This window comes from Macadamia integrifolia, chromosome 8, assembly GCF_013358625.1.
Source record: "Macadamia integrifolia cultivar HAES 741 chromosome 8, SCU_Mint_v3, whole genome shotgun sequence".
Lineage (NCBI taxonomy): Eukaryota > Viridiplantae > Streptophyta > Magnoliopsida > Proteales > Proteaceae > Macadamia > Macadamia integrifolia.
Genome location: NC_056564.1, coordinates 21,090,658 through 21,115,457, shown reverse-complemented (window position 1 = coordinate 21,115,457; position 24,800 = coordinate 21,090,658). Strand labels below are relative to the sequence as shown.

At 38.6% G+C, this 24,800-nt stretch overlaps 1 protein-coding gene across 5 annotated transcripts; it reads left to right on the top strand.

Annotated features, from left to right (window-relative positions):
- Positions 1 to 879: 879 nt before the first annotated feature.
- On the top strand, positions 880 to 22,615 carry LOC122086611. 5 transcript variants are annotated; one of them, XM_042655549.1, is made up of 12 exons: positions 880 to 1,097; positions 1,481 to 1,568; positions 2,347 to 2,422; positions 2,555 to 2,665; positions 5,104 to 5,220; positions 9,628 to 9,990; positions 12,691 to 13,013; positions 13,552 to 13,651; positions 13,729 to 13,788; positions 13,975 to 14,061; positions 20,092 to 20,229; positions 21,940 to 22,615. In XM_042655549.1, the coding sequence occupies exons 4-12, from the start codon at positions 2,618 to 2,620 to the stop codon at positions 22,261 to 22,263; spliced, it is 1,560 nt and encodes a 519-aa protein (XP_042511483.1). In that variant the 5' UTR covers positions 880 to 1,097; positions 1,481 to 1,568; positions 2,347 to 2,422; positions 2,555 to 2,617; the 3' UTR covers positions 22,264 to 22,615. The 5 variants fall into 5 exon arrangements, with proteins under 5 accessions (XP_042511483.1, XP_042511485.1, XP_042511484.1 ...); XM_042655548.1 differs by lacking the exon at positions 880 to 1,097 and having other exon boundaries at positions 1,285 to 1,568; positions 9,628 to 9,789; positions 9,883 to 9,990; XM_042655550.1 differs by lacking the exon at positions 880 to 1,097 and having other exon boundaries at positions 1,278 to 1,568; positions 13,970 to 14,061; positions 21,940 to 22,077.
- The last annotated feature ends 2,185 nt before the right edge of the window (positions 22,616 to 24,800 follow it).

Sequence of the window (24,800 nt, the reverse complement as noted above, 5' to 3'; positions counted from 1 at the left end):
GTGTTAAAGATGCTTGCACGCCCTTCCCCATTGGCCACGCTTGTTGGCGTGTAACTGCACCAAGAGGTAGCGTTTTCTCACCTCTTTTATTTAATCGAGTTTTCTTTCACCCATGGTGAAAAGATAATTTCTTAATTAATAGGAGATAATTTCTTTATTGGAAAGTGCTTGTAAGTAAAGTGAATAGAGTTTGTGTTGAAGTGTGAAATTGTATATTTGAGACCATATATGTAAGTCTGTTCTCATTAATGGGATCCGACCCTTTGATTGAACTAAGAGAGTATTTCAATCAAACCTTCATAAATAGAGACGAGATTTAATAAAGATATTAATATTCCAAGAATCCAAACATAGGACTAGGTGTGAAAAACTCATGATTAATTCTAACAATTTGATACACATGTTGGAATAGTGAAAAGAGTATTTTGGATCTTCGTCAATAGGGGTATTAGTAGAATCTCTTCTCACTACGACTGTCATAATTATTGTCTTAATTTGAATTTCCAAAATGCTCTTCTTACTGTTCAAAAGTTTTATTCAATAGGTCAAAATCATTGCATGAAAAGAATCTTGGTCACTTCACGTCATTTTAGGTTTACCCTAACTCTTTTGAAAAATGTAATTAAACCATAAGTTCCAACCGTCCGATCTATGCCCAACGCGCAATCACCACCCAGAATCGTTTCCTTCTGTTATATCCTATCTATCAAAAAAAATCTTCTGTCGATCAAACAATTTGGCCCGTTGGATGAGGAAACCATAAGCCATGTAGGTCCAACTGATGCGGATGAGAAAGCAGCGGAACATGAACACGAGTCCATGACCACATTAAATAGCAGACAAGAATGGTCCTCCCCTGAAACGCAGTAGCTGTCCCCATTCGATACAAACGCACGATCTGCAAACAATTAACCATTTCTACCAAACCATTTTTTGAAGATTTCAAAGCTCGTCCTTCTTGATCAGCTTCGTCCATGGAAACCTTTCTCTTTGATCTTGGTCTTGTAGCTATCCTTTTAACCAAGAACTCTGGAGGACTGAAAGGAGTGATAGAGAAAGGCACTCAGAAAGAGGAAGAAAGAGTGAGAGCCAGTCAGGTAAAATTGAATTCTCTCATTTAATGCTTTCAACGACGCAAATGTACAATGTATTCAATTCTTGACAGCATTCTGGTTCTTATTAATTATTTCACATTCTTCGCCATTACTTCTCGATTTTGACATTTAATGGTATTACCAGAAAGGAAAAGCTTTCCTTTCAAATCGAAATTCGAAGTCATTATTTTATTTCATTTCATTTTATATCAAATTCCTTCAATCTATCCGTTAGAGAGAAGCATCATGGTCTTTGTCAGATGTTATTTTACATCTTGATGCAATTAATTGTGAATCGGTTTATTAATGAACGCATTAATAGAAGAACGTTTAAGTGTTTTGGGTCCTGAAGATTGAAGAGACTGGAATGGATGGTTTGACTGTAGATGAGGGCGGAGAAGCAGCTAGAAAAAGGAAAAATGATGAATCTTGTGCTTGTTCGCATGTTCAAGGCCAACACAGACGCTCTAAAAGGTTACTTTTTTTTAATTTTAACCTCAATATTCGATATGTTTTTATCTGTGTATGTGTTTCTTTAGTTGAAGAAATGCCAAGTGTGTGAAGTTTGTGGCTTTTGCCTTCAAGATTTCTCCGTTTTCCTCTTTTTATGGGTTTTGAACTCTTCGAGGGCTTCATTCTCCCTCGGCTGATTTGTTTTTGGCTCTACTAAACTAGGCCATGGAAGGGAGGGGTGGGTTCTCTTTGAATCAATTCTGGGGTGTGAAGGTTATTATTAGTCTTCACATTTGGCATTCAATAGATTGTATTAGTAAGTTAGGTACACCTAACAGCCATATGTTTCACCTTCATTCTCTCCTTGATTATCTCCCAATTCAATTTTGATAAACTTTTTTATGTTTTTCCTATGTCAAAATCCTCATACATGCTAGTGAAGAGTCTTCTTTTGAATCTACTGAATATTTTTATTATTAATTAATAGATTGATTTATAAAGCAAACTATTCACATTTTGATAACTCAACGGCAACTACTGCAACTTAAATATCTTAAATGACTGCTACCATATAGATTCTGTGATCTGCAAACCTTGCATTTGCTCTATGGTTAAATGTGGTGCTAGTGAGCTGCAGAACATGGAACTTGATGCATGTTTCAATTGGAGGACATAAAGAGAGGGATTCAGATGCCACAAAAAAGTGTCCTTAAGTTTTTGTCCACAACAAATAGTATTTTAAGTTTTCATTTCTGCATCTTGTTTATGCTTTAAGAAGGATGATGGTTCTCTATTTCAGTGCATCTGACAGGAAATTCGATCATGCAAAACATGGGGTTTTGCAGTCCACAGGGAAGGAACCCAAGGAATCACAGGTAGCTTATTTATTGACCTGTAATTAACCCATATTGTACAACATCTGAAAATTTCAATTCAGAAAGTTGAACTAAGAAAGAAAGCGGCAACTTACCGGTTCACTCCCCATCCATGGCATTAAAATCCTACAGGATTTTCAACCTAAGATAAGAACTCACAGGGGGGCAATTCCTCTTCATCATGATTGCTGTGATATGAAGACCAACCTTTCATTGAACCATCGTGCTTCCTTAGAGAATGATGTAAGTTTGTTATATTACTTTTCATAAAAACATGTACTTGTATGAGACTCTACATGTGTCATGCATGCGACACCCACATGTATATGTTTGTAGGTGTCTTTTTCTTTTTCTTTTTTACCGTACATTTAGGGGCTTTTCTATGTTAAGCAGGTAGTGAGATTGAATTTAAGAAATGGGCTTCTAACGTACATTCTTGTAAGTATTCTTTTAAACTAACTCTTGTTCCAAAACGAAGGCAATATCGGTTCTCAAGGCGATGGAGGATGGTCAAAAATCAAAGTGACACCTAGGCAACCAAGGTGCCAGTCTAGGCTGAGCCGCCTTGACGCCTAGGCGACGCCTTGATAACTATGCAAGAAAGTATTCATTTACATGCTATCAAAATCAACAGGGAGAAGATATGTCAAATTCAAAGCTTATTCTAGACCTTCTTGTGAAGTCACTAACAGATAAACAACAAGTTAACTATATTTTGTTGTTCTCTCTTTTTTGCAATCAATAAGGCTTATAGAAATATGATGTTTTTGTGCTTCATGATTGACAAGGAGAACTTCTCATCATGTGCTAGCATCAATGATCTACATTGTTGCCATGAAGGACACCATTTTTACTTTCAGTCTCAAGTATAGGGTAACCGCCTAAAGGATATATTTAGAAAGCGACATACATTTGGCCCAAAATCCAAGCAGTATCTAGAACCAACTGTTTTCAGAAGCACTAATGGTGTATCCATTCTCCCTCCCGAGTAACAAAATGAAATGATGGTATTCCTTTCCGCTTGTGTTATATGGATTTGGGGTGCACAAGCATTGGTTTCCTTTTATCACTGATAAAATGATTCTGGCCCTTGAAAGCAGGATTTATACCAATTATGGCCTCCCCTCCCCTCCATTTTTTTTTTTTAATGGTATTTAAAAAGGTTAATCATATAGAAATTTGTTATGTTAATTGTGTCATGTCTTGAGACAATACAACGACAATAACCACCAAGACTTATCCCAACTTAATAGGGTTTGCTACATGGATCCTTGCCTTCTAATTAGTTCTATTTGAAGTCATAAGTGGTAGAATGCCTAGGCTATGCATGTCTTTCCTCATCACCTCTCCTAGGGTAATTTTAGGCTTGCTTCTGGTTCTTTTAGGTCTTTCAATCTGAATCAAGTTACTCCTCCTAACTGGAGCATCCCAAGGCCTCCATTGAACATGGCCATGCCACTTCAAACAGTCTCACATAGACTATCATATACTGGGGCTACACCCAACTCAGCTCTAGTGTGGTGATTTCTTACTTTGTCCTTCTTAGTTTTGCCACACATCCATCTCAACATCCTCATCTCCGCTACACTTAGTCTTGGGACAATCATAGTGATAAACTGATAATAAGTCAATTGTGTGTTGATTTATTTCTCTATCTTCACGAATTTTACCTAAAAGAAACTCACTTAGTCTAACAAGAAAATGACCATTAAGCAAATTTTGGTACTTCGTGAAGTCATGAAAAGGGGTGGAGAGAGACTGGAAATAATTCAGGACAATATATATTAAATGCCCCTATATGATTAAAACTAACTCTCTCCTTCCCTAGACTTTTTATATAACTGGCAACTGCCCTTGTTGTCTTTGGACTATATAATTTTTTCCCCAAGATATAATGCATGTAGAACAGTACAAGATGAAAGTGTGAATGCATTTTATCTTCTCCTTTGCTATCACCATGTTCTTTTTTTTTTTTTAACTTCATGTTTCAATTTCCATATCAGAGATTCATATAATAAGATTTCTTAGTGAATAAAAGTTTTTTTAGTTCTTTCTTTTTTGGGGATGGGGGGGAGAGGGAAGTTGGTTGTGCCACTGATACTTTGTGGATTTAAATAAGGTTATGCCAAGAGATGGGGAATGGGAAAGCCTTAATTGTATAGATATTGAATCAGCTTAACCCTGTCCCTGCTAGTCTGGGCCTACAATGCTCATTTAAGATCCCGAAACACCGTTTGTTAGTCTAAGATAGTTAATGGCTTTATTGTAGCCAACTGGCTTATAGGTACCATCTTCCATTTCTGATGACATAGACCTCATTTTTTAAACAATATGAAGAACTTCATATCATTTTTTCAGGAAAGTCCAACTTTCTGTATTCTTCCTCTATAATGTCTGGCAGTGAGACTCTTTGAAACTTAGAATAATTCTTATGCATGTCTGATCTGATTCCACCTGCATTATATAATAGAAGAAACCATTTTTGCCCTGGCCTGCCTAAATTTTTTATCCACATCTATTCTTGAGAACCTGTTCTTTTTTTTTTGGGGGGGGGGGTTGTTGTCATTAGAAATATAAAAGCCTTTAGTTTGGTTTAATTTTCAGTATAAAGCTTCGTAATTACATGTCTCTTTACAATACAATATCAATATCCTTGTGTCACATGATGTATGAACTTGCAGATCGAGCAGTTACAATTGCATTTGCAGCAAGAGAAATCGATGCGAATTATGCTTGAGAAGGCAATGGGCCGAGCTTCTAGTACTTTATCTCCAGGACATAGACATTTTTCTGCCCAGGTTTGTGTGTTTTAAATTCAAAAATTTTAAAATTTAGTTCAATGGATGGCTGTTCTGTGGTTTTAGTGGATGACAAAGTAATATTCTTTCCACACATTTACGTTTTAGTGGTGCCATGCAGAAGGTTGGGACAATTCAATCAGTTCCCATATTCTAGAAACCTGTACATTCAGATTATTGTACATTTGTACTTCCTAACTAGAGCATTTAAACCTGAACTAAAATCTGAACTCCAAGAGCATATCAAGTGTAGAAATTCACTCGGCATCATTTCAGAACTTGAACCAGCACTGACCACCAGTGTCAAGTAAAAAGAATTCTGATTTCTTGATTCAAAATTGTTGGTTATTTTCACTCTCAAAGGTCTGATAGCAACTCCAAATTCTATCTTAGTCACTCTCTAATTGTCAATTACTCCTTCCTAGACTCCGGTTCATCCCCTCTGATGAGGAAATCTTTTCGGCCATCCTTGCTCACAAGGCTAACAAAACCCCTGACCCGGATGGTTTTAGCGTAGGATTCTTTTCCTCCTACTGGAATATCATCCGTTAGGACCTTATTCTTGCTGTCCGCAGCTTCTTCCTTAATCCCAACCAGATCAGTGGTGTCAACCATACCTTCTTCTGCCTCATTCCCAAAAGGAGGGGGCGGTCTCCATGAATGACTTCAGGCCTATCTCTCTTTGTAACCTACTCTATAAATTTGTTGCCAAAATTCTATCCAATAGAATCAAGAAAGTCATTGACATTATTGTGAGCCCAAATCAATTCACTTTCATTGCTTGTAGGAGCATTGCTGATAATATCATGCTCTGTTATGAGATTGTCCGTGGCTTTGATCGCAAATCTCATTCCTTTGCTGCCCTTCTCAAAATTGACATTCACAAGACTTTCGATACCCTGACTTGGGATTTCATCTCCAAAGTCCTTTTAAACATGTCCTTCCCTCCCTCCTTTGTCCACTGGATCCACTCATATATTTCCTCCCCCAGGTTTTCTGTCCTTATCAATGGTAGCCCTACTGGCTACTTCCCCTCTGGTAGAGGCATCAGGCAAGGTTGCCCTCTCTCTCCCTTTTTCTTCTCTCTTTCCCTGGAAGTCCTGTCCAGATCCATCCAATCTGCTGCGAACCTCCACTTTATCTCTCCTATCCCCAAATGCAAATCCCATCTTCTCACCCATCTCGCGTTTGCTGATGATATTATGATCTTTTCCAAAGCCGACCCCCCTCTCCATTTCCACCATCATGGAATCCCTCCGTACCATCGAAAACCTTTCAGGCCTCCATATTAATCTGTTTAAGTCGAGCTCTTTCTCTCAGGGGTCTCCCTTGACATTCAGGCTCGCCTTCTTGACATCACAGGATTCTCTTTGGGCTCCCTGCCTGTCTAGTACCAGGGTCTCCCTCTCATCTCCTCCAAGCTCTTTGCCCATTATTGCTCCCCTTTGCTTTACCTCCTAAGGAAGAATCTCCAGCTTTGGAAAGGTAAGCCGCTTTCCTATGCTGGCCGCCTCACCGTCATTCGTTTTGTGCTCCAATCCATGTACCTATATTGGTCTAGTATCTACTTTATTCCTGCTTCCATCATTAAGACCATTGAAGGGATCTTTTGCTCCTTTCTTGGAAAGGTTCTAATGCCTCTAGATTTCTTCACCCTCTTAGTTGGGATTAGGTTTTCCTTCCCAAAGTGGAAGGCGGCCTGGGTATCAAGAAAATAAAAGATTTCAACTCTGTGGGTATTCTTAAGCTCATTTGAAAAATTGTGTCCAAGCAAAAGGGCATCTGGGTAGACTAGATTCACTCCTACCTGCTCAAACACCACTCCCTTTGGACTGTCCCTGTCTCTTCGGACGCTTCCTAGACCTGGAGGAAAATTCTCACTCTCAGACCTTTGGCCCTCAATGCCATCTCCTTTTCCATTGGCAATGGCCAGACCACATCCCTATGGCTGGATCCTTGGCACCCGGCTGGAATCCTCTCCTTCCTGGTGTCCCCCAAAACCATCTACTCCTTTGGCATTCCCAAGTTTGCTCTTGTTTCTTGTATCCTATCCCCTCTAGGCTGTCCCCCCCTCTGTCCCCCCGCTTTGTGACCTCTGGTCCTCTCTCCCTCCGCTCTCTCCCTGGCATCGAGGCAGAGGAGACAAATGCATCTGGCTCCCCTCATCCAATGGAATATTCTCCTCTGCCTCCGCTTGGTCCTTTCTTAGGTCCTCTGGTCTTATGGTCCCTTGGCGCAAACTTTTCTGGTTCAAAGGGCACGTCCCCCGTCACAGTCTCACTCTTTAGAGATACCTCATTAATTGTCTCCCAACCCAAGCTTTCCTCATCCATCGTCATAACCTTATTTCTCCCTCCTGCTGCCTCTGTCCCCATGGTGCTTAGGACATCCCTCATCTCTTCTTCTCCTGCCCCTTTTCTTCCTCTGTCTGGAAATTGGTTCTCTCTAGATGTTGGCCCTCCAGTAGACCTATCCTAACCTTTTGACAGAGAATGGATATGGATTGACATGACCTTTTCGGGACCTTACATCTGTGACACCATTGGGAAGCTTGCCTTCTCTGCTACCATTAACCATATCTGGATGGAGCGAAACATCCGTAGATGGTCTTCCAACTCCCACTCCTTGGACAAGATTTGGAAAGCCATCTACTTTGATGTTACCTCCAAAATCCAATCCCTTCACCTTCAGCCTGTCCCTAGATGCCCTAAGAACAGACATATCATAGCCTCCTGGAACCTTCAGATTGATACCATCCCCCTTGCTTGATGCCCCCCTTTTTTTTCCCTCCTTTTTGGCACTGGTTCTTGATGGATTGTGTCTCCCTAGGTTGCTGATCCGGTTGAGAATCTAGCTTGGTTGTATACGATACTGCAAATGGTACTCTTGTCCGTAGCGAATATGGGTTTGATGCTATCCGAAACACCATAGCGCCCCCAATGGTGCAACCAGGACAAATGTGAATTGGTCTCCAAGATAAAACAGCCCCTAGCTTCCGCAAGTACCAATGCACTCTCCTACAACACCCCTTCGAATTCTACAAAGTTGTGCTTAGACTCAAGACAGACACTCAAAGTGAATCGGTAAAACAAAGCGCTTAAAGAAGAACGGTAGTGTGTTTCTTGGATATACACTCACACACACACAAGAAGAGAGAGTAAGAGAAGGGAGTACAAGTGTAGAACTCTTAGAATATAATCCCTAATGTGTCAAGGACATCCTCTATTTATAGAGGATAGGTACCCCTTGGAAGCACTTGTCCAAAAGGCATGTCTCTTGGACGGAGCAGACACAGAAAACTAGCTGTTACGACCTCCAATGTAATCTGGGATGACGTACAAAGTAAAGTCACCTACATCGTCGATGCATCAGATGACACCCGCTCGACGTCGGTAAAACCTCATTTCACGTCAGGTAGAGTTAAAAAATGTTGGCAAGTTTCTGACAAACCCCAACTCAGAGTGTCCTTTGCCTGGTGATCAATAAACAAATGCTGATGTGAAAATGACATCTGACATCAGTAAAACCTTATCCAATGTCGGTAAAGGGTTTTCCAGAAATATGTCTGACCGCCTACAAAAAAGAAACCACATACATTAGCGCCTTGCTTTGCCACGCCATGACCCAGCCTGGCGCGTGTGCTATGTGTGAAAATAAACCCCAAACCCCCAGGAAACAAGGGAGCATAGTGAGCCTTTCCTTCATAGAACCCTACCTTTGTAGTTCCCGTTTTAATAAATAAACCTTACTTCACACTCTTTACTCTTCCAAATCCAATGTGGGACTAATGTTTTCTCACTCATTTGCTTTGCGAAAAGCAACATTGGAAAGGTCTTGGGTTTAACACTTTTGGGAACAAAAAAGGAGAATACAAAAGAGTTATTTGACAGTTACTTTTATTTTCAATTTCATTTAAATCCAGCACGGCAGCACCAATGCCCAAACTAAAGATTTCTAAACTTTTGAAGGTTTGATTTGAAAATGTGCAACGTATTTAAAACTACCTGAAGTAATTGATGTTAGTTGTGGATCAGCTGTAGAGGGGGATTCACTAGGCTCTCTGGTGCATCTTAAGTCCATTCTTGTATGCAGAGGCAGATATGATTGAATCTCATTTGTTTATTTCTTGTTATGGGCTCGAATATATGGCATGTGAATTCTCAACACCGGACTACTGCATCAGAAACTTTGCAAGAAAAAAATATGTAGTATCCAATTGAGATGCATTCAAAGTGTTTGGGACCAAATCATTCTATCAAAGCAATTCCCTTTGGCACCTGCTGCTTTATTTACACTATATACGTTCACTATTGCTATTTTTCTGTACTCAATAGTCATGCCATATAATATTGTGCCTGTTATGTTTTTTTTTTTTTTGGTGAAATGCTTGTTCTGTTTCATTTATAGACAAAGGAGTTGATGGCTGAGATTGAATTACTTGAAGAAGAGGTTGCCAACCGGGAGCAGCATGTTCTTTCTCTCTACAGAAGCATCTTTGACCATTGTATTAGTGGGGCACCTTCTGGGAAAAGCTCAGGCTTGTCTTCTCCTGCTCATACGAAGAATGAAGTAAGAAAACACCCTAGCATAATCTCAAGTGCATTTTGCTCCTCCTCGAAAAAGTTCCCCTTGCAACATTTCCAAGTTCCGTCTTCTGCGAAGGAATCCAGGAAAAGGAAGGGGTTGCTGCAATCAAAGACCAGAAATACTCTGCTATTGTGTGGCAAAACCAATTTTCACGTTGAGCACAAAAATTCAGATCCTATGAAGGTATTAGAAGTACCATCTGATAAAGAGATTCCCCTTTTTTTTCTTTTTTTCTATTTTTCTTTTTTTTAATATACTTTCATGTTGTATTCTACTTTTTTATTTAATCTTCAGAGAGATTTTTCTTCAAGACTAGCGTAAATTTTCTATTTTTTAAATTAATTTATCCACCTGAATATGAACAATTGCAGGTTGGTTCAATCTTGCTTTCTTCAACAATTGATCTTTATAATATTGCTAATTTAGAGTTATCTTAACCTTTGGACTGTCCTATTCCAGTACCACAAGTAATATTTGATTCAGGTAGTTCACACCATCATGGCATCATTTAATCATCTTGGTTGCTAGGTTTGAGAAATGGGAAGAAACTATTTTGTAGGGTGTTGTATGCTAGTTTCTAGGGTTCTCTTCAGCCAGAAGTATCTTGTAAAAGCATGCTGTGTTCAAAGTTAGCAGATCATGCCACCACTGTAATCTGGGGGTTCACATGATAGCTCAATATTTTTACTCCTTTTTTCTTTCTGATCTTTTACATGCTTCTGTAGAGTTTCTTTAATGGTCTTCTTGTAAAGAACATGCAGTTCAAAATTGTAACATAGCATGCGATTAGAATTTGGCAGTGGACAAAAAAATGGCTTACTAACAATACTCTTAGTTACATTTTCAGAATGTTCACACGCTTCTGCAGAGTTGCTCTGACCTTTTTCTTGGCTGGCATAGCCATTTAGGATTATAAATTCACAGTTTTATAATATTACTACAATACTACCCTAGACAGAGGCCACATTTGATTTAGTGAGGGCCTCAATGTGATGTTTGTCATTTGAGTCTCAAAGTGCACATTCACAGGTAAAATACATACAAACACATGCCGCCACCCCCTCCTTTGTTGGGGAGGGGACAGGATTATAAGTATCAATATTGATGGGTATCAACACGATACTCACCAATATGATACTTATTTTTCAAAAAAAATTTGGATCGATCATATTCCAATCTGGGGCTGATACAGTTCGATAACAGGTAAGATACACTTGATACGCCTCCTTTAAACCTCCAAAACAGAAATCGCGAGTGAGATACGAAACTGAGAGCAACTGATGGCCTTGGAAACTTGTTTTTCTCTTTGCCTTGAGTTGAAAGAAATCATATAACATTAAAAAATGACCATAATCTTCATTATTTTAACAAGTTTTGGGGATTTACAGTGCTTAAATCATGGATCGAAATAGTTTTGGTGAAAAAGTGGTAAAGTTGCTGTTGTGTCTTTTTTTTTTTTTTTTGGGTGTTCATATCTCCTTTTTTCCTTGTTATGCATCACTAGAGTAGGTAAAAACGACTTAAATCTTTGCATCAAGCTTATATATATATATATATATATATTGCATAATAAGGTGTTTTATGCTTCAAAATTGCATTTTGTATCACAAGTACATTTATGCATTTCTTGTTAAGTAAGGTGTAAATTTCCTGCATGATGTTTAAGATATGGTAATAGGCTATTTCATAATAAGATGTTATATGCTTCAAAATTGTATTTTGTATCACAAGTACATTTATGCATTTCTTGTTAAGAAAGGTGTAAATTTCCTGCATGATGTTTAAGATATGCTAATACGCTGTTCTCATCATAGTAATACTATACTTTGACCAATGAACAGAAAAGTTCAGTTAGTCTAAGACAAAATATCTGGTCCTTCATCATAGATCTCTGGAAAGTTCTACAACTTGTGATCCTTCCAAATGTGGTGAAGTACCAGATTGTATATATTCTGGTGCAAGACTCTGGAATCCTTGATGTTTTTCTTTCATATTTCAAAAGCAAAAATAAATAACTACATGATTATGAACTCTATCTTTTCTAGTTTTATAATTGTATTTTTTTTTTATCTTGTCTAAATATGATGTAATATCTCTTTATTAATCCAAAATAAGGTGCTTAGTTAGTAGAGTCCTATAGTTTACATTATTTAGATAAGCCACCAAGTTTACGAATCCTTTAGGCTCCGTTTGGTTGCAATGGGAATTTAAAGGGAAGGGAAGTGAAATTTTTGTACTTTAAAAAAAAATGTTTATAATCATTACCCCATATGATTTTATAAACTACTTGATTTTTTTAACTATATTTAGTAATGATATATTTTACATGTAATTTTTATTTTACATATTATAGCAAAGGGTTTTGGATGCAAAGTAAAGTGAAATTTTATAACCAAATATGGAATAATTTGAAGTTAATGTTAAGGTCACATGGGTAATGATTACATATATTTCTTTTTTTAGTATGAAAATTTCACTTCCCTTCCCTTTAATTCTCGTTACAACCAAACATAGCCTTGGTATTTATAAATCTGATTCCAAATTCCTGTTACCAACATTCATATTGGTACATGCCAATGCACATATCATGGTTTTAATTCAATCTCGTAAATGAGCATATAAGTTACTGACTCCTTGCTGATATGCACTTTGTGATATGATTCTCCAAGAGGTGGCCCATCATTAAACAGTCCGGAAGAATTCACAAGTTGCCAAAGTTGTACACTATAACACAAGCTAATAATTTGTTCCATGAAAAATGTTTGAGGCTCATTGTGTCTATCTACTTTTACTTCCAACCAGACAGTGGTTGTTTCATACAGCTACCATGCTGCATAAGTTTCCAATTTTCTGTTCCAACATCTTTCTTGATGTTTGCTTCAGGTTCATGATAAAGTACCAACATTGGAGAAGACTCCGTTGTCCCGTACCCTAAAAGATCATCTCTACCAGTGTCCAAGCAATTTATCTGAGGAAATGGTCAGGTGTATGGCAGCGATATATTGCTGGTTGCGTAGTGCATCATCTGTAAAGCCAGAAAAAAATCGTTCACCTCTATTATCCAAATCCTCTACCAGTGTTTTTCTCCCTCGTCGTGGTACTACAGAGGATTGGGAGTGGACTTGCAAATCAGTGATAGAAATATCTTGGATATCAACTGATAAGAACCAATTTTCTCGGGCATCATATGCCATCGACAACTACAGGTAGAATTTTTGCACTCACTGTAAAAGGAAGGAAAAAACAAGAGAATATTCATCTATCTTTTCTTTTTTCGGTGACTTATGTTGCCTGTTAGGTTGCCAGAACAATTAAGGGAAAACATACTGGATGCCTATCATGTTGTCAGAAGAATTAAGAGAAAGCATATTGATACATATAGCACCTGCAGGACGGTCCCCATCATTTGCTGAGTCCAAATAATTGATCCTCGTAGAGGATACAATTCTCCACTATCAAAATGCACCATCTTTCAAATGGTTAGGATAAAGTACAGTGAACTGGCATGAACTTACACTCGAAAAAAAATTAGTCCATCCAATCAGGGTGACAGCTTAGGTTAATAGATCGTATAGATGGGGACTATAAAATAGTGGTTCCGACTCTAGCTATATGCCTATATCTGCTTCCTGATAGGCTGTTTAGAGATCATCTTCACCACAACATTCCCTGCAAATTTTACATTAAAGTTCCTCTTTGTGTTTCATACTCATAGAAGTGCTATGGTTCATTTTGCAATGTCAGACTCCTGGTGGAACAACTGGAAAGAGTGAATGTAAAGCAGATGGAAAGTAGTGCGCAAATGGCATTTTGGATCAACGTGTACAATTCTCTTGTTATGCATGTAAATATTGCGATTTTTGAAATTAGTTAGTGTTTAATGTTTTCTATTTTACAAATCTTTTTTAAATGAATTGTCAGGCATATTTAGCATATGGTATTCCCCACGGTTCTCTGAGAAGAATGGCTTTGTTTCACAAGGTAGAACCCTCTTCTTCAGGATCCAGTTCTCACTTGTCAATTTTCTTTAACTGGTCAATCACCCAATTTCATGTCTTGAGGATTTATTCTGTGTGGACATCACTTAATTTCATTTACTAATCAGAACAATCTTATTCAGACGGCGAAACTTACATTAAAGCTTTGATTGATTTTGGTTTAGTGCAGGCTGCTTACAACATTGGTGGGCACGTCATTAGTGCCGATGCCATGGAACAGTCCATATTTTGCTTCCGCACTCCCCGAATTGGCAGGGTATTGAGCTTTCCTCCTTATATCTCTGTTGCTCATGCATGCATACAATCACAGGAAGGGTAGTTTTTCACTAGAATTTTGCAAGTGGAAAATTTTTCTTTCCTTCTGAGTGATGCAGCCATGATGTCACCAAACCATAAATGCTCCCATGACAGCACATGCATTTAATGCCCACGCTTCCAATGGTCCTATTTCGACGGTTATTTTCCAACGGATTTAGTTCAACTACTCTATGTAAACAGCCCTTTTCCAACCAAGGTTCAAGGTTTCGGTTTTGAGCCTGGTTTCGACCAGCCTCAAAACTGTGAAATTTTGGTTGAAACCTGGAAGGGTTCAGTTGCTGGTTTTGAGGCCCAAATGGCTAAATTAGTTCCCCAAACATCTAGGAAACCCTATTTTAGGCCCTTTAAACATACTGGATAATGTGGATCCAGGGTTCAGTGACCCAAGTCGGATCACTTAGGTCCTCTCCGAGTGTGAGACGATTCAAACCACAAGCACTAATGGCAAAACAGTAAATATTTTGTAGTTTTAAAACAAAGTGGCAGTATTGTAATTATATGGAAATTTAGAAGGGTGTGGGAGACTTGTAATTAGATTGAACTTAAAGGCATAAGCAATGGGCACAATATGCTAGTAGAAAGGGTGATTCAGGAATTAGGAATAAAATTAGGACAAGAGAGGAATAGGTAAAAGAAGGGGTAATATGGTCAAATCAGAGATTAGATGCTCTAAACAAAACCCACGACTCAACTGTCTTCTTCCTTAGACAGCCTGCAATGGCGGAAAGACCAGTAGCTTTCGAAGGAGAGATCTCCTTCAGCTCTTCTCCGTTAGGCTGAAATTTCAAGCGAAGGTTCTTCACAAAGGGGAATCTTGATTCTAGTCAACAATCAGTCCAAAGATCAAGCATGTGAGTAGAGAGAATCTCTAATAGTAAGACGTGGCGGTAGATAGGGTTTCAGACTTGTTGCAGGTCTTGTTTCTCACCACAGGGATGGGTTTCGGATTAAGGGCTCAAGGATTTGAGTCACCTAGAGGTAGAGAACCCTTGATCAAAGTCTCAGTCCAAGCAACTCAAGAGTGAGGGAGATCGATCCACTTGTTTGGTGCTACAACTATTGCCCAGAAACAGAGGGTTAGTCAGCAAGAGAGTAGATAAGAAGGAGAAGAAAAATAGAGGAAGAAGAAAAGAAAGGAAGGGAAATCACACAAAACCACAGTCACACAGGCTCTCAAAATTATTCGACTCAAACTTCAAACTCTAAATCTGCATTGCTCCATTGATTACATGTCTAACATAAAGGAAAATCAAAATAATTAATTGAAACTACTTGAAAGGAAACTACTCTAAAATTAGAAACTAGCTAATTCCAAAAGAAACTACTTCTAAAACAAAAGAGAATCAAATATACTAAGATTGCTTCCTCAATTATCAACTAACAACCCTTACCAGACTAGAATATTGGTTTAGGTTGGTTGTGTCTCGGCATAGGCCTCCATAGTGGGTCAGTTCAGTCCAACCAAGCTAAGGCATCTACATCAGTTCGCTTGCTCCAAAAAGAACTTGACTCCGTCGATTTTGGATGAGGTCTAAGAATGCAGTCAGAGTCAATGCACCTGAGGAGAAAAGTACTAGGTATCCTCTTGAGTTTGAGAAGGGGAAGATCCTTTGCCGAAATAAACTTCATCTCAAGTCCACCATGCTGAAAGGAGTATGTATTCTCAAAACCACAGTGCTTGACTTTCCTGTCAAACCATGGGCGTGCTCTAGAAGAATGTGACAGACTGGGGATTCTTTTAACTCCGTCCCACAAGGGTTGCCACATGTCACTCCACACCCATTGCCACACGTTCCCTCTCCACCACCACCACCACCACTGCCACCATATGGGGTTAAACGATATGATGACGGAGCAGACAAGGCAGCGAGATTGGATGCCCTTGATTTTTATAGGGACTACAACCCAGAGTAGTACCTTAACTGAGTTCACAGTTTGGAGATTTTCTTCAGATGGTACAGCTTGACAGAGGCTAAAAAGTTGAGATTTTGGGCAAGTTACTACATAGGTTGAGATGCAAGGTGCGATGGGCTGAAGATTTCAACCGACCAATTACAAGCAACGTGTACACCTCACATTTGTGCAGTTTAGACAAGACAATATGTCGGTTGAGGAGTACGTGGCCAGATTCTACTACTTAGCCACTCGATCTGGCTTTGAGTGGGACGAGGAAGTCTTAGTGGCGCAGTTCTACAATGGTTTGCATCCACAAATTAGTGTCGCAATGGCCGCTATTAGATTGTCTACTATGGAGGACGCAGTTGTTGTGGCCTTTCAGGTTGAGGAAAGTCTGAAGAGGCCTTACACTCGGAGGACTTTTTCCGACACATTTTAGAGGAGATACCTTACGCACACAACAATCTTCTCCTCAAGAAAAATGGGTTTCGGTTAATAAACCACGGGCTAGTGGTTCTTCAACAAGACCAACACGACCGGTTCGTCCATACTCCTCTCCTCTTTGGGGTTCAGACTAACTTTTCTCTCTACCTCGGCATGGTTATGACAGGAACTCAGTATTTCCAAAGGAGACTATTCAATGCTTCACGTGCAAGGGGTACGGGCATCGAGTTAATCAGTGTCCAAGGACAATTTTATACCCTATGTACCAGAAGAGCAACTAAAAACAAGAATGGTAACTCTAGAGGCTGAGTGTGATTGTGAGCCTAGTGAGATTAATGATGGTGATAGTGATGGCGAGCGTCAACCGTTCTAGGTTATCCTTCCTCTTTTGACTCCACAGAAGGTTCTCGAGGAGTACGATTGGCACCGTAATAGTATCTTTAAGACCAGGGTGCGACACAATGATAACTTGTGTAATATGGTGATTGACTTGGTAGATGCACCAACGTTGTTGCTAAAGATGTTGTTCGCAAGTTGGGTATGAAAATGGAGCCTCATCCAAATCCCTACAGGTTGGGTGGGTGCAACAATAATATGAAAATTAGTGAAAGATGTTTGCTCACTTATTCCACTAGTGAACTGATTGATCAGGTGCAGTGTGATATTCTCCCTCTGAAAGTCTATCACGTTTTTCTAGGGCGCCCATGTATGTTCGACAAAAAAGTCAAGCATTGTGATTTTGAGAATACATACTTCTTTCAGCATGGGTGGACTTGAGATGAAGTTTATTCTGGCAAAGGATCTTCCCCCTCTCAAACTCAAGAGGATAGCTAGTACTTTTCTCCTCAAGCACATTGACTTTGACGGCATTCTTGGACGTCATCCAAACTCGACAGAGTCGAGTTCTTTTCAGAGGAAGCGAGCTGATGCAGATGCCTTGGCTTGGCTGGACCAAAATTGACCCATTATGGAGGCCTATGCCAAGTCACAAACAACGGAAACCAATATTCTGGTCTGGCAAGGGTTGGTAGTTGATAATTAGGGAAGCAATCTTAGTATATTTGATTCTCTTTTGTTTTAGAAGTAGTTTCTTTTGGAATTAGCTAGTGTCTAATTTTAGAGTAGTTTTCTTTCAAGTAGTTTCTATTAATTATTTTGATTTTCCTTTTTATTATACATGTAATCGATGGAGCAATGTAGATTTAGAGTTTGAAGTTTGAGTCGAATAATTTTGAGAGCCTACGTGATTGGTTTCTTCTTCCTCTGTTTTTCTTCTCCTTCTTATCATTCTCTCTTGTTGGCCGACCCTCTGTTTCTGGGCGATAGTTGTAGCACCAAACAAGTGGATCGATCTCCCTCACTCTTGAATTGCTTTGACTGAGACTTTGATCAAGGGTTCTCTACCTATAGGTGACTCAAACCCTTGAGTCCTTAATCCGAAATGCATCCCTATGGTGAGAAACAAGACCTGCAACAAGTCTGAAACCCTATCTACCGCCAGGTCTTACTATTAGAGATTCTCTCTACTCACATGCTTGATCTTTGGACTGATTGTTGACTAGAATCAAGATTCCCCTCTGTGAAGAACCTTCGCTTGAAATTTCAGGCCTAACGGAGAAGATCTGAAGGAGATCTCTCCTTCGCAAGCTACTGGTCTTTCGACCATTGCAGGCTGTCTAAGGAAGAAGAAGGTTGAATCGTGGGTTTTGTTTAGAGCATTTAATCTCAGATTTGACCATATTACCCCTTCCTTTACCTACAATTCTCTTTTGTTCTAATTTTATTTCTAATTCCTGAATCACCCTTTCTACTAGCATATTGTGCCCATTGCTTATGCCTTTAAGTTCAATCTAATTACAAGTCTGCCACTCCCTTCTAAATTTCTATATAATTACAATACTGCCACTCCATTTTAAAACTTCAAGGTATTTACTGTTTTTCCATTAGTGCTTGTGGTTTGAAGAGTCTCACACTTGGAAGGGCCCTAAGCGATCCAACTCGGGTTACCAAACCCCGGATCCACATTAAGTACCTTGTACTCAATCGACTCAGCCTATTCATATGTGACAAACTAGCTGTTATGGTCTACAAAAGATGTTAGAGTCAAGCATTGTTATCCTCAAAATGATTGGAAATATATAGTTCATCTTGAAATCATTTTGATCTCCCAAAAATCATTTCCACCCCACCTCCCCCCCCCAAAAAAAAAAAAAAAGATAGTCAATATGTTCAAGCTCCACTACAGTGGAATATTAAATTCTCCTTGTACGGAAGTTCGTGCAACCTCCATGGAAGTCCATGGAACAAGGACTCAAAAACCTCACTTTTGGGTTTCAGGGACACAGATCACGGAAGTCCTTCAAGACGTCTGCAGATACAAAATATTAAACATGGTTGTCCGTCTGAGATGATTAGGTCTGACTTTGATTTTCTCTTTAAGCTTGGATATTCATGAACGATAAACTTAGACATTTTTCTTAGTCAAACCTCCTAGTTTTTTGGGTTTATTCAATTAGGTCTTTATATGACTTTTACCTGGGCCTTTTCATCTTGTGGATATCAATATTAGGTTTACATGAATATAAAAATATAAACCAAATCTCATATCTTGAAAGATTCTGCAACTTTATGTGGCTTTCAGTTCTTCAATCTTTCACATCACGGAAGTCTGTCGACAACAGTCCTTTCTTCAATCAACATGCCATTTCTTCCATCAATGGTTCCACCTCAAAGGCTTGGGTTTCATCGTTCTCCTAAAACATAAACAAACATGTTAGAACACCCAAACACGCATCACAAAAGATTTTCATATCCAAAACACAATATATTTAGAACCTTCTCGGTTCAACAATCCTGTCACCTCAGCTTGCCAAACCTTTAAGCTTAGTTAGTCTAAACAGTATCAAATATCCTGTTTAGATGTGTCAAAATTGGATTCCTTTCATTTCAAGGTTCTTACCTTTAGCGTGTGAGGTGGTGGAACCTTGATTCTACATGTCCTTACAGATCAGCCCTTCTTCAATTTGGAAGTTTTAGGCTTATAGCCGAAGAATCTCCATATATATATATATATAGAATTTCGATAGATGCAGTTCACCCGGCAAAAGACCAACAGGGAGCAAGTATGGGGACAACATGGACAAGGACGCTTTCCACATGGTCAGTTCATAGCCTGGATCAGCCAAGTCCATTCATAATTCAATATAGCACAAGAAAAAATCTATATTGAGGCCAGAATCTTCTGTTGGAAACTTAATTTGTAGTCTAAAATGGCTCCACATGTTGGCCACAACCTTCTAGTTGTGGTAAATTGCAACCCAAAAATACTAAGCTACTTGGAAAATAAGTCCCTCATTTTTGGCATCCTTTTTTTAAACTTAAAAACCTTTAAAATTTTCATGGCTGATATCACAAGGGAGAAGTCCAATACATGATGCACCTTATAGCTTGGGTGGACCATGAAACTTGACAGTGGTTGATTCAATCTTTTTGTCTGCTAGATGATCCAAATCTACAATATCCCAACTCCACATGACTAAAGTTGGAAATTAACCTGATGAAATCTAGATGATGCACCTTTGCTTATGTTATTCCCGCAAGTATTTATTCATTGTTAATTTATTTGCAGTGGTACGAGCCCATTCTTACAACTGCCTTGCGGAAGAAATCTGAAGAAAAGAAAGTCATCAATTCAAGATTCGGTCTCCAAAGTGCTCAACCCCTTGTTGCATTTGCCCTTTGTACTGGAGCATATTCTGATCCCATGGTAATTTCACAATTTCTTTCTTTTATGCTAACCTTTCTACAGTCAAACCCAGGGCTAGCAATTTGACTGGATAGGTAGACCAGGTTGATCACAAGATATATGTGATCTTTGGCAAGCCCAAGCCCAGGCCGCTCTATCAATGTGGGCCAGGCTTGAGGCCAAGCCAGACCATCTTGCCTGTCAGGGACTCAGGCTGCCCCAGTGGTTGCCAACTCAAAAAATCTTGGCTTTGCAATTCATGTCACCACCATTTAGTGTAAATATAGTATTTGACGACTGATCTAAATCAACAATATTAGAAACACCAGATTATACACATCCACGTCTGTATCATTACGAGTAAAATGAATGTAAATGTAACCACATAATATAAACTTATATTATTGTATAATGTATTACAAACGACCATATTATATCACCCCTGGCCAGGCCTGGCCACCCAATTTTTTGTACAATCATCGAAGCCTGGACCAGCTAGGCTTCTAAACAATGCAGGCTTAAAGTTGCCTCCTCTAGTTAAAAGGTTTGAAAGCTTTTTTAGTTAGATCATTACTAGGTACCAGTCTTGTTTCTCTGCTGAAACCTTAAAGTCATTAAGGTGACTGAGCAGTTTATAAGTTGCAACTGCTGGAAGTAAGGAATTATGAACATGACAAATTCTAATAAAGAGAAACTACATATTCAATGATAATCAACATCAAATGAATAGCAGTGAAATAATTAATAGCAATAAATAAAAAAAGGAAAGATCGTGTACTTAAGATTGATATCATCCCCTCTTTAGACATATCTTCTTCGTGCATAAATTTTATGCAACCCAATATTCAACATCCTCTGCATTCTAAAGTGTCGTAGTCCATCATGAACCACCACTATATTGTACTTGACGCAGGAGAAGAAGTGAAAGGAAGAAACATTAAGAAACTACTCTCAAAATTAATTCCAAATGGCTTGAGGCTTCCTCTACAGACATTCTGGCCCACCAAAACACACTAGTGATATCTCTTCCAGAAAGACAACACCTAGGAAAAAGTAGAGAGGTATGCCTTTTCTTCAAAGACACATTATAAAGAAAAGTTTTTGCTGACATGAACCCACTGTGGTATTCAATTTCGATAAACCAGTCACATAGGTTCAGGCACTTGAAAAAGGAATAAAAGAAAATAAAAGGTGCATTGGAGTGCCGTCCATGAATTCCAAGAGGAGTTATGTTATTGGGAATTCATGGAAATTCCACCCCTTAGTGAGTTCAGAAATATCATTTTCCTGAAAGGAAAAAACAACTGTGGCTAACAAGAACTATAAACTCAATCCAAATTATGAAAAAACAGCTCCAAACTCTTTCAAAGTGCAACAGTAACAGACCCCTGTGACTCCGTTGGGTGGATATCCACCACAACATTTTAGTCATAGCCTCAGCACCAGTATGCTAGGCATCCCTTCTACCCTCATAATTTTCTACCTTGGTGTGAGCTGAATAGCTGATTGCAACCTTCACAAGAAAGAATGCATATGAATACAGTTCAATTAGATTTAATGGAAGCCACTTAGGAACCCTCAGTCCCCTCCACCATCCCCACAACAAGAGGACATGCTCAAATGGAGCAGTGAGCAGTGAGCAGTGATATTCTTCTTTTCTAAAGTTTCCTCGGTTCAATTGCATTATATTGTTTACTGACAACTGGCATCCAATCATGATACCTCTTGTAGTTAAAAGTGTACACTGCCACAAATGTTAAAGAGGAGTTAGAAGTAGCCAAGAAGGAGTTTCTTCAAGCTAATGTGGTTGTAAAGAAGTCGAGGAAAGTTTTCCTGCCCAAGTTACTTGAGAGGTTTGCGAAGGAGGCCTCTATCAACTTGGATGATCTTCTCAGTTGGATCTCTGAGAATGTAGATAAAAAGCTTCATGATTCAATACAGAAGTGCATTGACTGTGGGAGAAAGACATCACAGATCATAGAGTGGCTACCTTACAATACAAGGTTCAGGTACATGTTTGGAAAGGAATTGACAGAGAAACCATGGTGGTTGTGAGCTTTCTGTACTCTTAGCTTGTAAAGGGTCAACAAATGAATCTGTCATGAGCCTCCAGCTTTGCTGAAACGGCAGACGCATCAATTTAGAACTTGAGATGTGCTTGCAACATCTCATTGTAAAGTTTATTCAACTGTACTGCATTAGAACTACTTGTGCTTATGATGCATTATTTCCATTGTTAAAGGGATGAGTAGTGAATGCGGGTTTTTCTTTTTCTTTTCCATTTTTATATTTCCTTTTCTTTTTTACTGTCTTTGTAGTTCATGATATGCCCATAAAACTGAAAGTGATCACAGGCTGTAATGCATTGTATCTTCAGTGTCAGTGATAGTATTCAACATCCACACAACCATACAGATAGCAGTTTCACTCTTTTAATTCATTTCATCCAAATGGAAGTGAAGGGATTCAATAAGAGAATGTTCCCTTTGTTGTGAGAATAGACCCATATCGATTACCCCTAAAGCCTTCCGGCAATGTGGGACTATTTGCACAACACCGATATTTCCATATTTTCGAAGCCGGTGGACTGGCGATAATGACAATCAACTTAAAACTGCCAATTATATGGTTTTCCTTTTTTACTTGAATAATGTAACGTTTACATTTAAGAACCGGTTAAATTACAATGACCATTACTTCTTCCCTTGTATTGTCAATGGTCTAAATTCTTTCAACAGTTTGTGTTTATTGTCAATTTTTCTTTGCTAAATTTTGTGAAGTGAATTTTTTCAAAGTTGAAGTTGAGCAGGGGACTTTGGAGCCTTCAGATGAGTGAAATGAAGCAAGGGCTATATCCAATGCCAGGAACCTGAGTTTTCTCTCTTCACCTGACGTGCTGGACACCGCTCCTCAGGTTCCCTTTAAGCGGCAGGCGACAGACTAGTTAACTGTTCCTCACAAGTTTACTCGAACTCTCTGGTATTTGCTGTGGATGCTGGGTATCTTCTATTTTGCATTTTCATGGAATTGAGTTCTGTCAATGAATAATATTAAGCACCTTCGTCATCCTGTAAATAAATTGTGGGGAGTTGGGAGCATTCTCTAACACAGGCTTGTTATATGCTTGGCAGGATGCAGTGACGATGGACAGCTCAATTTGAGCCACCTATATGTTGGTTTGGCCTATTCAATTATAGGGCCCCATTTATTTAGAGGGGAGTTTGGGGTGGGAATGTCTGACTACAAGGTCTCACATGTTGGTGGGGTTAAAGGTAAAGAAGATAAAGTCGGACTTTTCCACCCCAACCTTGTTTGGTTAGTACATAGCTGTGGAAGAGAGAGAAAAGAGGAATGAAGAAAAAGAGTCATTAATTGTAATGACTTCTCACCCCACAAAGTCCCACTAATTTGGTAAGACTTTTGAAGGAGTTGGGGTAAAAGCCACATCAGCAAACAAGAAAGTTCATCTCCCAATGTTGTCCAGAGTATTTCCCATTATATGCAAACACATGACTTTATCATACTTAAAAAAAAATAAGTACAACTCTTCCACCCCTTAAATCCCACCCCATCAAAAACCCCCTAAAACATATTCTATATCACCACATATGAAAGTACCAGGCCTTCTTAAATTGAGTTACTTGCATTTATTTATTTATTTATGTTTTTTTAAGTCCAACAAAAGTCACCACCAGCCGAATAAGCATTTAAAAAATTGCATTGATATTGGAATGATTAGACATCTTTGTATTGTACAACAGTAACAATAACGGACGATTCAACATTTTCTTATCAATTAAATGGAATCGGGTATATGGATTCGTCAAAGTAAAAGATCGAAGGAAAAAAAGAAAGAAAGGGAAAAAGACTAAGAAAATAAATAAAGTAATGCAACATCTCCATAACATCCCACCTAAATGCGATAGGTAACATGAATCTTTGTCTTTCAAACAGCTCTGTTAGATGTGATACTAGTTTCTACATGTCTTTTCTCAATGTTAACTCTTCTGACTTCATACATCTTGTCGTTGTATATATATATATATATTTTGGTGGGGGGGGTTAGACGTATGAATTTAAATTTACAACTTAATTAATTCCATTATAAATTGATGTTGTAATCATTAACAACAGTTTAGATTCATCTAGGCAGTAAAATTTTGACTTGCTCAAACTCCAGCAGAATCATCAAGCTTTAGCTTTCTCACTCATAAAAAGAACAAATAAATTTTTGAGGTTGTCGGAATAGTGAATGTGATTCATGTTTATCTCATGTAGGTACAGAACTACAGATATACAGATATAGCTTTTCATGTTGATATCCTTTCATTTTAAGATGGTAAAAGAATAAGCTAAAAGCACATTGGATAAGTGATTGGAATAAAAGTATGATGTAACTCCCACTTTTTCAAGAATGATAGAAGTGTCATCAAGTACAACAATAGCTCAATAGAACTGGGAGGGTGGGGGGATTTGTACGGTGATTGGATTAAAAGTTTGATGTAACATTTACTTTTTCATATAAATAAAATATCTTAATTAAAACTCAGAAAAAGATTGACAAACTGTCCCCGTAATGTTATTTTTCAAAG

Bases quoted from the DNA above. Each gene is read 5' to 3' on its own strand.
- LOC122086611 (XM_042655547.1), top strand. From the start codon at position 1,462: ATGGATGGTTTGACTGTAGATGAGGGCGGAGAAGCAGCTAGAAAAAGG. The intron at 13,652-13,728 runs GTAAATATTGCG...ATGAATTGTCAG, and splicing joins ACAATTCTCTTGTTATGCAT to GCATATTTAGCATATGGTAT. The intron at 14,062-20,091 runs GTATTGAGCTTT...ATTTATTTGCAG, and splicing joins GCACTCCCCGAATTGGCAGG to TGGTACGAGCCCATTCTTAC.